A 15,074-nucleotide genomic window follows, 5' to 3' on the forward strand; every position below is an offset into this window, starting at 1 on the left:
GCCGCGGAGGAGAAGGCGGGCGCTAGGGAGGGGCGAGGGGAGAGCCAGCGAGCGGGAGAGGGAGCCGGGAAGGAAGAGGGAGAGGGCGAGGCGCGCCTGGCGGCCGGGTTGGCTGTGGCCGCCCAGAGGCTCCTGCCAGTCCTCCCACTGACTACACCCCGGGAAGGAGGAGCTTCGGGCGCGCACAAGGCGTCAGAATCCTCAATTTCCAACTTAGCATCTTGGCAGGACCTTTGCGAAGCCAAAAGCAGAGCCCCCCGGTGCAAAGAGCGAGGGGGAAAAGAAAGCAGCCAGGGAAGGGAGGGGGGGAAAGCCGAGCCGGGGCGAGTGGGGCGCGTAGAGGAGCGGGCGCAACCATCGCAGCCGGAGGCGCGCGGGAAGCTAAAGAGGAGGCGCTGCGGGCCGGAGCCCCGGAGCCGGGGCTCGAAGAGCGGCGGCCCAGGGCAGCCAGAGGCCAGGTGCCCGCCCGATCGCCCTCGCAGGGCGCCGCCCGGCTCGTTGGCGGCCGCGGCGCGGCGCGCCCCATGCCCGTGTGTGGCCATGTCCTACCCGCAGGGCTACTTGTACCAGCCGTCCGCTTCGCTGGCGCTCTACTCGTGCCCGGCGTACAGCACCAGCGTTATTTCGGGGCCCCGCACGGATGAGCTCGGCCGATCGTCTTCGGGCTCTGCGTTCTCGCCCTACGCTGGCTCCACTGCTTTCACGGCGCCCTCGCCGGGCTACAACTCGCACCTCCAGTACGGCGCGGACCCCGCGGCTGCCGCCGCCGCTGCTTTCTCCTCGTACGTGGTGAGTGAGTGGGATCTGAGACCAGCGGAGGGCGAGGGCAGCCGAGGCCAGACTTGCAGGCGGGGACTGCTGGGGACACGGGCCTAAGCGCCACCACCGATCTCCCCGCCAAGCTGAGCTGGCCCCGGCAAACTTGCGCGATTGTCTCTCTCGGCTTCGCCCGGGCCTCGAGCTCAGGAGTTGCTCGAGCCAAGATCGCAGAGCTGGTGGGGTTTGGAGGGGAGACGTCGTTGCAATTGAAGAGGAACCTTTGGTTCAAACATAGGCACTGGCCCGTCTTGAGAATTGTATTTTTTTTTTAATTTTCCGGTGTTGGAAAAGTAGTTCAAAAGAAATACACCCGAAATCTGAACAGAAGCGTGCTAAATCTATGCAAATGTGGTTGCCCTCGCCTTTAATTAATCCTCCAAAATGTTGCAAATCCGTAATCCTATCTTCGCAATCCGATTTGGAGGTATTAAATTTCTGAAAAGTCGTCCGAGCTGCGGTGCATCCGGGATTTTTCGGCCGGGCGCACTTTCTGGAAAAGCGCAATGGCTTGAGTTCGGGGTAGCATTTTTTGGAGGGTGGGCGTGGGAGTTAAGACTTAGCTTGTGGTTTGAGATTCTTTGAAGATTAAAAGAAAGAAAGAAAGAAAAAGAAAAAAAAGCCCTGACTTCTCTTGTTCTACCCCCTTGCGCCCAACACGCGGCCGCCTTGGTGCTGCTCAGAGTCGCCCAGGCCTGGCCTCTATCTGGAAGGTGGGCCGGGCCACGGAGGCCCCGACCTGCGCACCGGGCACGGACCTTCCCCGACAGAAAGGGGCCACCAATGTGGCGCCGAGGCCCGGACAGCTTCCGAGGTCCCACATTCTGGAGTTGAGGGGCCCCCCCGCTGTCTACTAGGAGGGAGGAGGGGCTGCTCTTGGGTGTGAATCAGCCAGCCCTGCCCGAGGGAAAGCTGGTTTGCGGGCCTCGCCGTCCCGCAGACCCCGGAGCCCAGGAAAAGTGTGCTTCAGCCTTTCCGGTGGCTGTGAAGAGCTCGGTCCACACTCATCAATCTCTGTCTGTTCCCTGCAGGGTTCTCCCTACGATCACACACCCGGCATGGCGGGATCCTTGGGGTACCACCCTTACGCGGCGCCCCTGGGGTCCTACCCATATGGGGACCCCGCGTACCGGAAGAACGCCACACGGGACGCTACAGCTACCCTCAAGGCCTGGCTCAACGAGCACCGAAAGAACCCCTACCCCACCAAGGGCGAGAAGATCATGCTGGCCATCATCACCAAGATGACCCTCACCCAGGTGTCCACCTGGTTCGCCAACGCGCGCCGGCGCCTCAAGAAGGAGAACAAGATGACGTGGACGCCGCGGAACCGCAGCGAGGACGAGGAGGAAGAGGAGAACATCGACCTGGAGAAGAACGACGAGGATGAGCCCCAGAAACCCGTGGACAAGAGTGACCACGAAGGCCCGGAAGCAGGTTGGTGGAGATGGGACAGGGCGTGTTGGGCCGGATTGAGAAGGAAAAGGGGGCCTGGAGGGGGCGCGCACGGGTCTTGGAGGTTGGGAGCAAGGGGGCTCGGACTTTGCGGGCAGAAGCCTGGGTCCCACCGGGTGGCTTCTGTCCCCCCCCCCCCTCCCCTTCTGACAGCCTGGGTTTCGCTCACAGGAGGAGTCGAGGAGAAGGCGGCCGCAGGCTGCGAACGGCTGCAGGGGCCGCCCACCCCCGCCGGCAAGGAGACCGAAGGCAGCCTCAGCGACTCGGATTTTAAAGAGGTGCCTTCCGAGGGGCGTCACGATGCGCAGCCCGGGGCCCCTCGCGCCGGCGGGCCCTCCCCAGCTGGGCCAGCGGCGGCGCGGCTGGCGGACGACCCAGCCTCTCACTACCCCACGGGCGCTCCGGGGCCCGGTGCGCACCCGTCCTCGGGAGAGCTGCCCCCAGGCCCCGGCGGACCCTCGGTCATCCACTCGCCGCCGCCACCGCCACAGCCAGTGGTGCTTGCCAAGCCCAAACTGTGGTCTCTGGCAGAGATCGCCACATCCTCGGACAAGGTCAAGGACGGGGGCGGCGGGAACGAGGGTTCTCCATGCCCACCGTGCCCGGGGCCCGTAGCCGGGCAAGTCCTAGGAGGCAGCCGCGCGTCGCCATCCCCGGCGCCGTCGCGTTCGCCCTCGGCGCAGTGTCCTTTTCCCGGCGGGACGGTGCTGTCCCGGCCTCTTTACTACACGGCGCCCTTCTATCCCGGCTACACGAACTATGGCTCCTTTGGACACCTCCATGGCCACCCCGGGCCTGGGCCAGGTCCCACAACCGGTCCAGGCTCTCATTTCAATGGATTAAACCAGACCGTGTTGAACCGAGCGGACACTTTGGCTAAAGACCCGAAAATGTTGAGGAACCCGTCTCAACTAGACCTGTGCAAAGACTCTCCCTATGAATTGAAGAAAGGTATGTCCGACATTTAACGCGGGCTGCGTCGGTCCCGGACTTCCCTAATTTATTAAAAACATGGCCTTGGCAGTTATTTTCCCCCCATCACCGAGAGAGAGAAAGAGAGAGAGAAAGAGAGAGTGAGATAGAGAGAGAAAAACTATCCTTCCTATTCAAAAGTTTATAATCAGTGGGGATGGATGGCATAAAAATGTAAAACATCTCCACATACACAAAAATGTCTTAACCAACTGAGAAGAAAAATTAAAAAGAGAATTTGTATTAAATCTTATTCTGTATATTTAATGTAGCATTTTTGTATTTAAATTGATAATTCAATATCTTTGAAGTAAATTATGAAATCAAGACACTTGTACAGGCATTTAATGTTTTTTTGTAATATAAATATATACATTTGTGTTCCTCCCTCCCAAAACTGTTTCATAGTTTAAAAAAATACAAGTTTAATTTAATTTTTTACACCTATTGATTTTTCTGGGTATGAGCTAAAGTATTATTACAGAAAGGAAACAGGTTATACACTTAGATTTAAAAGGTAAAAGAAACTGCAGCCGCCTTTGTAAAAATGCAAAAAAAATATTTAATTAAAAGAGATTTTAACATAATCAGAGCTACTCTTTACTTTTTAGAAGCCTCAATAAACTGTCCGTTGCCTTGGTCAAAAACTGCAACTGTAACTTTTTTCGAAGTGGGGTGTGAACAGCACTACGGACCCTCTCTAAATATGCTAAAGGAAATTGTCCAGTAATTAGAATACATGCCCCGGGGGATAGCCCTGCTGGGGAATGAGGATTTGGGTCATTGATGCGGGCTACTTAGGGGAGATTGGGCCCTGGAGAAGGGAGAAGAGAGACTCAAGTGTGTGCCCAGACGGGAGAAAAGATGGCAAAGCTAGCCACAGACACGCACCACCCGAGCGCCATCGCTTAACCTAATTACTTCCAATCAGTGTCGTGTTTTATGCAAAGCAATCAGCTGGTGAACTTTGCTAATGAGTTCGATTTTATGCCGGATTTAGCCCTTATTACTATTTCAAAGGTGCTGCTGGCTAATACGGGCGGGGAGCGTTAGGAGATGCCAAAGGGAAAGCTTTCCCAAGTCACTGCCTTCTCTGACTCTTCAAAATTGGGCATTGATCTCTTCTTTGGATTTGATTAAATCAGTGAATGCTCCATCCTCGACTGTGAGGGTGGCGAGCCGCCGGGGAGGGTGGGGGGGGGGGTGCGGAGTGGCAAAACCCACCATGGGACGGTACCCCCCTTTCACAGGTAGGTGTCACACTTGTTCTGAATTTCGAGCCTGCACTTAGCTGAATCGGAGATCCGCGAGGGCAGAAGAGGAGGGGGGGAGCTCCAAAGCCCCTGGGTGGAGGAGTGGGGGAGGGAAGAAAGAGGAGCCCCGAAAGGGCTCGGGAGAACCCTCCCCCAATGGGCCTCTTTTTGGACAAGTGACTTCAAAAGCCCAAGGCCGTTGCGTAGATAAGGCCATTGTGGGCTGAACGAGGGTTGTCGTCGCTTTGACACTTTTCCTACATCGGATTCAAGAGTCGGAGTGGCTACAGAAGCATTTTTGAGGTTTTGTTTTCTCGTTTTAGTCCCGTGTACTTGATTTCAAGATGCAAACTCCTGTTGCACCTCAGTTCTAAATCAGAGAGAGTTGCACCACCACCCTTCGCCCAGGGCCGGCCAACCCTGTGGGTTCGGGTTGGGCTGTGGCTCTCGCGTCTCCATTTTACCGAGGAGACTTGGAGCTGCCTTGTATTCGTGGGAAAATTTCGGTGGTAGGGGAGAGGCGGGGTGCATTACAGCAAAAACACACTGCCACGAGGGAATTAATTTGCTCTATTAAACCCAAGCTCCAGTGTAGTGACAGAATGTGTTTGCTCGTAACTCTAGTTTAATTAGGCTAAATCAAAATGCACATATTTGCATCTTTAATCCAGATGACTTTAACACTGGACTTTTCCTAAACACACCTCAAAGTTTCTCCGCCGTAGCTGCTTTTTGCTTTAAAAAAAAATAAAAGAAAACCTCCCAGCCGGAATCCTTTAGATTATTTGCATTTAAACAAGTTTGAAAGCTGCATTGTCTAGGTCTACCTCAGGGTTTAAATTAGTGACAAAATTTACGCAAGGAGAATGGTTTTAAGGCTGGAAATGTGAATGATTAAATATGCATGAGATTATTGCATTTTATTTTGTCCCTTTAATTATAAATGATTTTTTAAACAATTGAATTCCAGAGATGACTTGCCCTCCCTGACCCTGCGCCCAGTCCCCTCCATCTCCCCTCCCCCCTCTGCTGGGTTCACAGATACACCCCCCCCCACTTCGGCCCCCCCGTTGAAAATGCAACCCCAGGAGTCACCTTGTTTAGAAAAACAAGAATAGGCCAGTCTCTTAAGAGAAAGTTTAAAGACGACGTTAACTTGGTCCGCTTTGGTCCTAAACCCTGCCCAAAGATTTTTAAAAGAAAATTACAGGCTTTCCAGTGTTCCCGGGAATATGCAAATGACGCCGCGCGGCTTCCCTCGCCCCACGCCGGAGGCTCGGGACGGTGCGCCGAGTGCTCGCCGGGCTGCGGCCGGGGAACTGGAACTGCGCACCCCGGCGTGCCCGGCCTTTCTCCCCGAGGAGAGGCCGCAGGGGGAGGACTCCCAGCTGGGGCGCACCACGTCCGGTAGCTCCGCTGCGGGTGATCCTAGTCACCGTCCTAAGCCCACATCTCTCCTGCCCTGGGCCTCGGCAGGGTTACGAATTTTTTTTTAAAACATACTTCAGCCCAAGTACAAACTCCTAATTAAATCTGCTTGGTGGTTTGTTCATGTGGGGGTGGGTGGGGGAGGGTATTTAGATCTGAGTTTCGGTGGCTAGTGGTTTTTTCTGGGGTTTAGAGACTTTCTAATTTGGAAGTGGCCTGCGGGACTGAACAGGGTGCTGGGCTTTTAGGAAATTGCCCTCCACTTAATCCCAGGAGGAGTTGTGTGTCTGTGGAGTCCCAAATACCTGCCCGAACCTCCGTTTCATCTACCGTCTAGCAGAAGACACATTTTAAGAGTGGTGTTTCGGGGCAGGGTAGGGGGGGAACTACCTGTGCTTGCAGGGTTCGGGGCTGCTCACGACCAGCTGTCGGGCAGCAGTGCCCGCGATACCTCGACGCTGCGGTTGCGCGGGTGTTGGCCACCTGCGCCTGGCTAGGCCAGTTGCGAACCACAAGGAGCAAGGAGCGCCTGGCTTGACTTTTAAGGGCAAGGGCATGGTGGCGTTGAATGCGCAACAAGAAGGATCCTGGGATCGTGGAATAGCTGTCTCCAGAGGCAGCACCCATCTGGGACCAGGCTGGATTCCTTCCCTAACTCCTCTGTGCCGGACGAAATCAGTTAAAGTCTTTTGGGAGAGAGGAGGGAATAGCCCAGTAGAGTCCCAAGAGCAAATACGCGGGCCTGGAGTAGCTGCGAGGGGGGCCTTGCCCTTCCAGCTCGCAGATTGAGTACCCAGGGCCTTGCTCGACTTAGTTCTCTAACTCGGGTCCAAGGCCTGCTGCGAGGCCTCGTAGTTTGCACACCCTTACGGCCCTCTCCTTGCCATACACAGGCGCAGCTCTAGGGGCTGAAAGGAAGAGAGGGAAGAAGGGCCGTGCGTGCGACTTCCGCCAGGGTCCCGCCTCGCAGCCCACCTGTCCCCCACAAGTAGCTGCCAACTGGGGCAGAGGCCCGGGGCGCGCGCTACGAAGCGCTCCGGGTGGAATGATCGCGACCGCGCTCCCCAGAGGGCGCCGGGCACGGATGCAGTTCGGGAAGGGCGCCGCCTGCCGGTCCCCCGAAATGCCGGGGTTCTCTGGGGGAGCGAAGCAGTTTAGCCCTGCCTGCCAGGCCCGCACCCACCGCAGGGCTTAAGCTCTGAACTTTGAACTCATCTACCTTAAGTCGCCTTTGTCCTTGGAGCCCAGGACCTGATTGGCATTGAGAATTTGGGGGCGCAGGGCCTTTGATTAAAACAGTTCTAACCCTTCGGATTCCCGCCCCTAGCCTCCTCACCGTTTCAAAAACTAGGTAGAAGGCAATGGAGAAATATGCCGGCGACTCTGTAGCAGGAGGTTGGGGACTTCGGGGACCTGTCCGGGCTACCCTGGGCTTCGGGATCACAGGATCACACACACGCCTGGTGCCTTGCGTCCTGTGCGATCTTGTTTGAATTTGGGGTTTGCCATTTCTGGGGGATGTCTACCATGCCAACGGATACCCCAAAAAGCCGTTGTGGGTCTGAATAGCTTCTGGCCGGTGGATGGCCAGAAGCAACACAAAATAACACTACAAATGAAGATGAAAGAAAAGCAAATAAAACCAAACTACCCTCCTCTGCGTCGAAACTTGCTATTTCGAAAGCACCTTTCAATCTTCCAGGCAAATCATACTAGGCTCTCTCCCGGGAGACCTCCCACCTTCCGGAAGTGCTAGTGGGTGCTATTAACGGGACTCCCTAAGGTGCGAGGAAATGGGGTACCCGCGCCTCTGGCCTGGCTATTCGCACCCCTTTCTGCTTCCTTGCTGAACTGGAGAGAAATCGGGTCCCGCTGGTACCCCGCCGCCTGCCTTCTCTAAAGCTAACCAAAACTTTAGAACCATCCCTAGACCGTCTCTGCAGGTCTCTCTTTGTGATCAGGCCAGGGCCCATCTCCATTTCGTTTTCTTCTTAAATGCAACTTGGACCCTTCCCCCCCCCGCCCCCTCCCCCGGGCCCGGATCTCGGCCTAACGGGAGAACGCATCAAGAGTAGGGTTGGAGCTCTGACTCCACTCCCTGAGTTGGTCTGACCCTCAGGACAGGGGAAGAGGGAAGGCGAACGAGGGCTGCACCCCTCAACTCTGGGTCCTCCAAAGCCGCCTGCCTAGCAGCGCTGGTTTCCGGAGCCCGAACGAGACCAGCGCGCCCAGACGTCGCTTTCCCAGTGAAATCTGCTTTTATTTGCTCCGAGCAAACCTCGGGCTCTCAGCGCTCCCCGCCTGATGGATGCAAATGCAAATGTGCACTTATTTAATTGGATCAGGCCCCAAGATAAAAGAGATAAACGGCTCCCCGTTTGCTAACTTATTTTCCGAGGCGTGCAGCGCCGCGTGGAGGGGAAGTTAATGAAGGGGCCGGGCGTCGCTCAGCGCTCCAGCTCTCCGCGGCAGGGGCGCGCGGGCCCCGCGGCTCCGCTAGGGCCGCGCTTCCTCCCCGCGCTCCTTCACACTCGGCCTGAACGCCGGGTGGGGTTCCCGCAGGACCTTGGGTGCCAACGGGCTGGAAGATGAGACGGCCGGACCCTGGCACCCTGCTCACGAATACCCGATGTCGCCGCAATGTGCTCCACTTCGCTTTGTCTCCCATCTCCTTTCTCCATTTCCCCGTGCTCGTGCTTGTCTCGTACCATTTTAGAGGTCTTTCCTTCTCACCCCAGACATCCTCTTCCACCCCAGGTGGCGCTTAGCAGTGAGAAAAGCCTAAGGGCTTTGGAAAAGACAGCACATTCTTCTCTGGCCACCAGAGTCTGTCTGGTGGAGCTGCCCTCAGTATGGACGGACAGGCCGACTCCCTTCTCTGTTCCCAGATAGCCTCCTTTTGAAGCATGGGGCTTCGATTCCCAATCATTAACCCCTCCATTCTTTCTCCGGATAGTGCAGGCATGCAATACCATTGGACTTTCCATAATATCAAGGGTTCGGAGAACCTGGACCAGCAGATATAGGAGGAAAAAGCGCTTCCGGGCTCTTTTCTCCTGACGCAGTTAAGAATTCGAATTCCTGAGCACACTCCTGAGCCTCTGATTCCTGTCCCAATTTTGGACATCGGCGGTTTACCAAAAAGTTAAGTTCCTTTCTGCTGAGGAGAGCTGATATGAGAGAGAGAGAGAGAGAGAGAGAGAGAGAGAGAGAGAGAGAGAGAGAGAGAGAGAGAGAGAGAGAGAGAGAGACACCTTTGGTGAGTTAGCCTGTGGAAGATGGGTGCAAAGTAACCAAGAGAGAAGGATGCCCTGGGCAGAGACCTTCTACCAGTACCCCCCTCCCCCATGCTGGCTTGGGCAGGGCCATGGGAGCTGGACAGGATGTCCCGGGCCTCGCCCCTTCCCCATGCGCTGATGGATGGGCTTGTCAGGAGAGCTCTGTGCCCGGAGCCCATCAGAAAGCACTTACCTCGCTAAACTGAAATTACTGTCTTTTCAGGGGCTAATTTGTGTAACTCCCATGGAGGGGCTTGGAGGGGGTTTGATGAGGCATAAAATGATGATTAATGAATTTATTGGCGGCTGTTCATCAAACAAGGGCTCAGAGCTCTGGTCCACACCGGCAGCCTGGCGGCGGCGCTCAACAAAATTGGGTTCACCCTCTGGCATGAATCACCAAGTGCCCAGCTGTGGGCACTAGGGCTGCTTCCAGTGGGCGGTCCAGGTCCCAGTCCGGGTCCCAGTCCAGGAGCTGGGGAGCATAGGTTGTAGCCACCTGCCATGACCCCTTGGATGCACGCCTGAGGGAGACTGGGCCAGTTGTAGGCCCACCAGTGGGCAGCCACCTCTCAGTGAGTTGGAGCATGGAACCCTAGGAAGTGCAGAGCAGTGACTGGAGACTTTAGTGTAGGGTGCTTGGCCATGATGACTCTGCTTCTGAAATGTGCCGTTGGACAGGTCCAGTAACCAGCCTGGGCCTCTGTGTCCGCATCTGTGGAAAGGGTTCTGTGTGGGGAATAGGATGGGGCACATGAAAGGTCTTCAATACCATAATGCTGTTATTAAAGGCATGCTACTGTAAAGACCCAAAGTCCTTGGAGACACAAGCCCAAATTGGAGGTAAAGCAGGGTGAGGGATCCTATCAGAATGGCTGTACCTTCCTAGTACTCCTGCTGCCCCCCTTTACATCTGCTGGGGAGCAACACTTCCTAGGGCTGGGGGCAGGGGGCTCCTGGAGCTTAGGAAGTCAGTGATACCCACAAGTGACCTGCTCCAGACTGTCCTTCATGATGTCCTTTATGGGGCAGAATCCAGTTTCAGGGGAGTTCCAGGGGCTCTGTCCCCTCTTGACCAGCCCTTTGACAGCAGTCTCGTCTTCTGGAATTTATACACAAGGACCTTTTGTCTGTTCTGGTTGATCTCAGTTAAGAACCTTCAGTCAGTAAGGCTCACTAGTTCATCTGAGTTCTTTTCCTGTAGCTATAACACCTTCCCTCCTCCTCCCATTCTGTCCCTCCCTGGCCCAAACACTCCACTTCTGGCTCCACAGGACAACCTGCCTTGCTGAAACAGAAGGCAGCAAAGACCTTGGCATTGGCTGGTCTCCTTGTAAGGGTAGCTCTCCTTCAACTCCCCTCTCCTCCCCTCCACTTCCCTTTCCTTCCCCCAACCTATGTTCCTTGAGCATCTATCATATGCTGCCAGTGGGGCATGAACAAAATAAAATCCCTACCCTCCAGGAGCTCACACTTCAGTGGGAGAGACAGTGTGATCACAATGTGTCACAGCGTTCAGGTGATTAGGGCTATAAAGGAAAATTAAGGAGTGAGCCCTTTCAGTGAGGACCCCTGGGAAGCTTCCCTTAGGATGTGGTACTTGACCAGAGAATAGAAATAAAACTGAGAGTAGGCCATGCAGATATTTGCAGGAAGAGAGTTCTAGGGGAAGGAAGAATAAATTGAAAGATATTAGTGAGGTAGCAGGGCTGAGCAACAGGAAGGAGACCTTCAATGAGGGGAACAGGGAATGGGGAGCAAAGCCAAGGAAGGGGCTTTGAGGTCCTGAGCAAATCTTCGGAACTGATGGTGATGGAGAGAAAGGGATAGGTGTTGGGGGCTTTGGGAGGAGTGACAATCTAACATGTGTTAAAGGCATCCCCAGAGGGTGGAGCTGAGAGCCTGGGCAGCCAAAAGGAGAAGCAGGAACCAGTTAGGAGCTGATGGAAAAGCCAGAGGAAGATGGTGCTACCTAGGGCCAGCATCAGAGCCAGCGAGGTGGGGAGAAGCTGGGAGGCTGGGGCCATATTTTCCAGGAAGATGCTAAGGTTTGGCTGTAGGGGATGAGAAAATGAAGAGAGAGAGAGACAGAGAAGTGAGCTCCGGATACTTCCAAGAATTTGGGGAAGTAGAGCTGCCTTGGGTGGAGATGGCAGCCATTAAGGGAGGAGCTGGGATTGTTTTTTCTCCCCCACAGAGAGGGAAGTAAGACCATTTATGACATGACCCCCCCCCCCCCACAAGCCCTTTGGCTCACAGTAGCTGCTCTTGTGAGTATGATAGACAGCCAGGGGCAAAGGACCCCAAAGTCCACACTATGTCACCCAGGCCTGGAAAAATTTTAAAGTGACCAGATCATCTCTCCTGAAACCTCAGATCTTAGCATTTTTTGACCATGCTTTTCTTTTTGATCCTGTCAGCTCCACCCCTCCACTCCAGTGAAAAAAGTTAAGCAAGGTTCAGGAAGTAAAATAAATAAATAAATAAATAAAAATCACATGACCAAGCTTCTATGGTGAGTTCACAGGCAGAGCCCAATCCCCAACCCAGGCCTCTCAACTCTGCCTCCTGTGAGCAAAGTTCTGCAGGAGATCTGTGTTTTCACTGAGAACTCCTAGAAACAAAACGCCTTAACAGAAAGGAATGAATTCATAATGGTGGAATCTTTTGAGGCTGGGCGGGGAAACATCTGAGTCCTCCTCAAACACTGCTCACAGACCCAGTGCGTCCTCAGGACTCTGTGTGTGAAGTACAGATGGGAAGAAGCTCAGAATGTGTCTTCTCTCTCTGAGACTCAACAACAAGGCAGAAGAGGGACTGAGTCCCTGCCAGGGAGCCTTGTCTGCCCTGAATAATTGCTGTCTGAAAGGCTCTACTTATTTCTCCGATCTGAAGTGACTTCCGCCTGTTCACAATTATCTCATGTAACTTAAGTAAAAATGAATGTTCTTTTGCCCATCATTTTGCAACGCAAATTCCATCAAGCAAAGATTCCAGTTGGGGACAAGGCTGTAAATCATGGGTATTTTATGTGTTTATTTTGAACTTTTTTTTTTTTTTTTTGACATCTCAGTTTGACTGCTTTTTTCTCTCCTGTTATTCCTTGACTTTCTGTATTGTATAGCTTGGGGATATTTTTTTTCCCTCTCAGTAAACTATCAGTGGCTTTGTCCTTTGGGGGACCCATAAGCCCTTAGGAATATCATTGCAACATCTTTCCAGCAGAACAAGGTATCTGCTAGCCTCTCAGTGTTGAATCCTGTCATGATTCTGGAATGTTTCAGAGACTTTCCTAGCTAACACAATTTTACATCAGGGTCACTGTGCTGTTGTTTTTAACATATTTTTTTTTTAAGATCCAAACCACAAGGGTTTAATTTTGCTTGTTTGCTTGTTTTATTTGCCCTCTGTTTATATCAACAATCTAAATCCAGACCCTGGGGTAGTAAATACCTCTCTTTTTTTCATATACACATAAGTGAAAATACCTTCACTAGCAGAGGAGGGCTAATCACAAAGAAGAGCCAGAGAAAAAGTACTGTTTGGAATAAACAGCACTTCCTTGCTTTTGTGAAGAGTGTGGCAGAAAATTCATTGGCCTGGCTTATTTTGGTGGGTAGAGTTTTAAATTTCCTTTAGGTTTTCCCATTGAATTTGGTAACATCTTGCCAAGTCTCATTGCAGGTGGGAAGAATGTCCAAAACAGTTCTGCAGAGTTCAAGGCTGAATGGAACTAGGTATCCTTTGCTTAGAGCTCTTTCTACCTGCTGCTTCTGCCCTGTGCTCCACATCCTAACTGTGGAATGGGCCTGTATAGAATCAGATCCTTCACACTTTGTCACAGCTTACTGAATTTGAAAGGAATATTTATACTTCTGTGATGGCTGAAACAGAAGACGGGGATAACAAGAATTTAATTCAGCAAACTTCTTGGCCCCTTGGTTTTGAAGGCAGCTGGCACCTTTGAGATCTCTCAGAGTCTCTGACTATTCCCAGAAGGCTCCTTCCTCCTCTACCCCCTCCCCAACCCTGTTCCTTTTCCCTCACAGGCTTTTCCAGATGTATTGTGTGTGTGTGTGTGTGTGTGTGTGTATTTTAGTGTGAGGGTTCAAACACAGGGCCTTATGCATGGTAGGCAAGTGCTCTGCAATTGGGCTACACCCTCAGCCCTTGTCTTCACTTTCCTCACTCTCTCCCTCCCTTCCTACTTCCCCTAGTCTCTCTCCCTCTTTTCTACATCTGTCTTTCTTTCCTTCCTTCCTTCTTTTTTTCTTTTCTTCCCCCCTCTCTTTTTCTTTCAGCTGGCTTCAGACTCCTTAAGAGATCCTCCTGCTACCTCAATCTCCTGCCCTGAGTAGCTAGGACCACAGGCGTGCACCACCACAGCCATCTCTAGACACAGTTTTACCATAGCTGGGCAAACTCCACCTATTCTTTTATAGATAAGGAAACTGAAGGCCTGGGAGCTCAGGCATCTTGCTTAGGATCAAGCAGCCTGTTGGTGATAGGGAGGATAGCTCCATCCATTCCCTCATTGGTTTCTTCTGAAAGCTCTTTCTTTACAAATCCCTTGCACAGTGATTCTCATCTTGGGTATACTTCCAAGAAGACAAGACTTGAATGGGAAGGCTCCCACACACCTGCTGAGCTTTGGCTTCCCTATCCCCAGAGGTCCACAGTACCACTCTCTTTCCTGTCTGAGCTCACTCTTCTGGGCTGAAAGCCAACAGCCCCATATACTCTTTGTCACTGGAAAGGCCTTCTGTGGGGAGGATGGGGGGTGGCGCTGGACCTGCAGCTCTGAACCAAGTGTGGTAGAGGCTGGGAGAACGTGGATCTGGAGGACTCTGAGGCTGGATTGAGTTGGTGTCCTTTTTACAGCTGCTCACAAGTGAGGTCTACTATCTCCGACTTCCCTTCTGCAGCCAAACACAGTGGCACAGAGCACAGGGTTCTCATCAACATCACTGAATGGGACTGTTGAATTCCCAGTTGTAATGTCATTAAAGTCCTGCCTCCCCTTGCCCTGTGCCCTTCTTTCCTCCCTGTGTGGAGAACCAGGCTAGTCCTCCTCTACCTGGCCCTGCAGGTGGGCTTCGTTCTTTGGCTGTGCTCTACTCATACCTGGCTTAGTGTTCAGATTTGTCCTCACTCTGACTCTAAGCCACACATCCACTATTTCCGGCCACAAGGGCCACATACAACTTATCTTCCACATGCCTGGCCCAAAGACCCCTCCTTCCCTGCTGTCACTCTTGCCCCACCTCAACAGCGGATGCCATCATTCAGTCCCCACATGGGAACTTTGGAAACCTGACACTGCTGTCACTATCTCACACATGGCTACTCTACATGGCTTCTGGGTCCTTCCATTCCCACCCCTCCTCAGCTCTGGTCTGAGCCTCTGACAGGTGTAGCATGCTGTCCCAGTGGTCTTTCTGTCCTAACAGTCCTGGGATGTCCTGGGGATTCAATAAATACCAAAGGAAATGGTAAACACACATCAGTGGCTTAGAAGCCACCTTGCCTTACAGGATGTGTCCATGAATTTAGCAAGAGCAACTCAGGAGTCACATGGATGTGGGTTCAAATCCAGACAGCTCCTGCCTGTTATTCTGGGTGTGCTTGGATCCAGGTTAAATGACCAAAGATCTGAGCCCAGGGCCTGTGGCAATGTGAAAAGCTCCAGAGCTACCTGGGCCTGTAAAGGCCTGGATAGGTTCCTCAATCTCTGGGAATATCAGTATCAATGTGCAGCCTCAGAGGACAAAGGAGAGGTGGGGTACAAAGCCTAGGATTGCATCATAAATGCAAATTTGAACCCTTATCACTCAATAAGTTTTGTTTCCTACCATGGAGACTGACCAAATCT

At 53.1% G+C, this 15,074-nt stretch overlaps 1 protein-coding gene across 2 annotated transcripts; it reads left to right on the forward strand.

The window, feature by feature from the left end:
- The first annotated feature begins 97 nt into the window (after window positions 1–97).
- Window positions 98–3,830, forward strand: Irx5 (iroquois homeobox 5). 2 transcript variants are annotated; one of them, XM_042689940.1, is made up of 3 exons: window positions 98–789; window positions 1,848–2,253; window positions 2,443–3,830. In XM_042689940.1, exons 1-3 carry the CDS (start codon window positions 541–543, stop codon window positions 3,237–3,239), a joined length of 1,452 nt encoding a protein of 483 aa, XP_042545874.1. In that variant the 5' UTR covers window positions 98–540; the 3' UTR covers window positions 3,240–3,830. The 2 variants fall into 2 exon arrangements, with proteins under 2 accessions (XP_042545874.1, XP_042545875.1); XM_042689941.1 differs by having other exon boundaries at window positions 778–782.
- The last annotated feature ends 11,244 nt before the right edge of the window (window positions 3,831–15,074 follow it).

Source organism: Dipodomys spectabilis, unplaced genomic scaffold (assembly GCF_019054845.1).
Source record: "Dipodomys spectabilis isolate Male_0828 unplaced genomic scaffold, ASM1905484v1 ptg000130l, whole genome shotgun sequence".
In the NCBI taxonomy this organism is placed as follows: domain Eukaryota; kingdom Metazoa; phylum Chordata; class Mammalia; order Rodentia; family Heteromyidae; genus Dipodomys; species Dipodomys spectabilis.

Excerpts from the sequence above, each read along its gene's own strand:
- Irx5 (XM_042689940.1), top strand. The coding sequence starts at position 541 with ATGTCCTACCCGCAGGGCTACTTGTACCAGCCGTCCGCTTCGCTGGCG. Across the intron at positions 790-1,847 it reads CTGCTTTCTCCTCGTACGTG|GGTTCTCCCTACGATCACAC; the intron begins GTGAGTGAGTGG and ends TGTTCCCTGCAG. Across the intron at positions 2,254-2,442 it reads CCACGAAGGCCCGGAAGCAG|GAGGAGTCGAGGAGAAGGCG; the intron begins GTTGGTGGAGAT and ends TTTCGCTCACAG.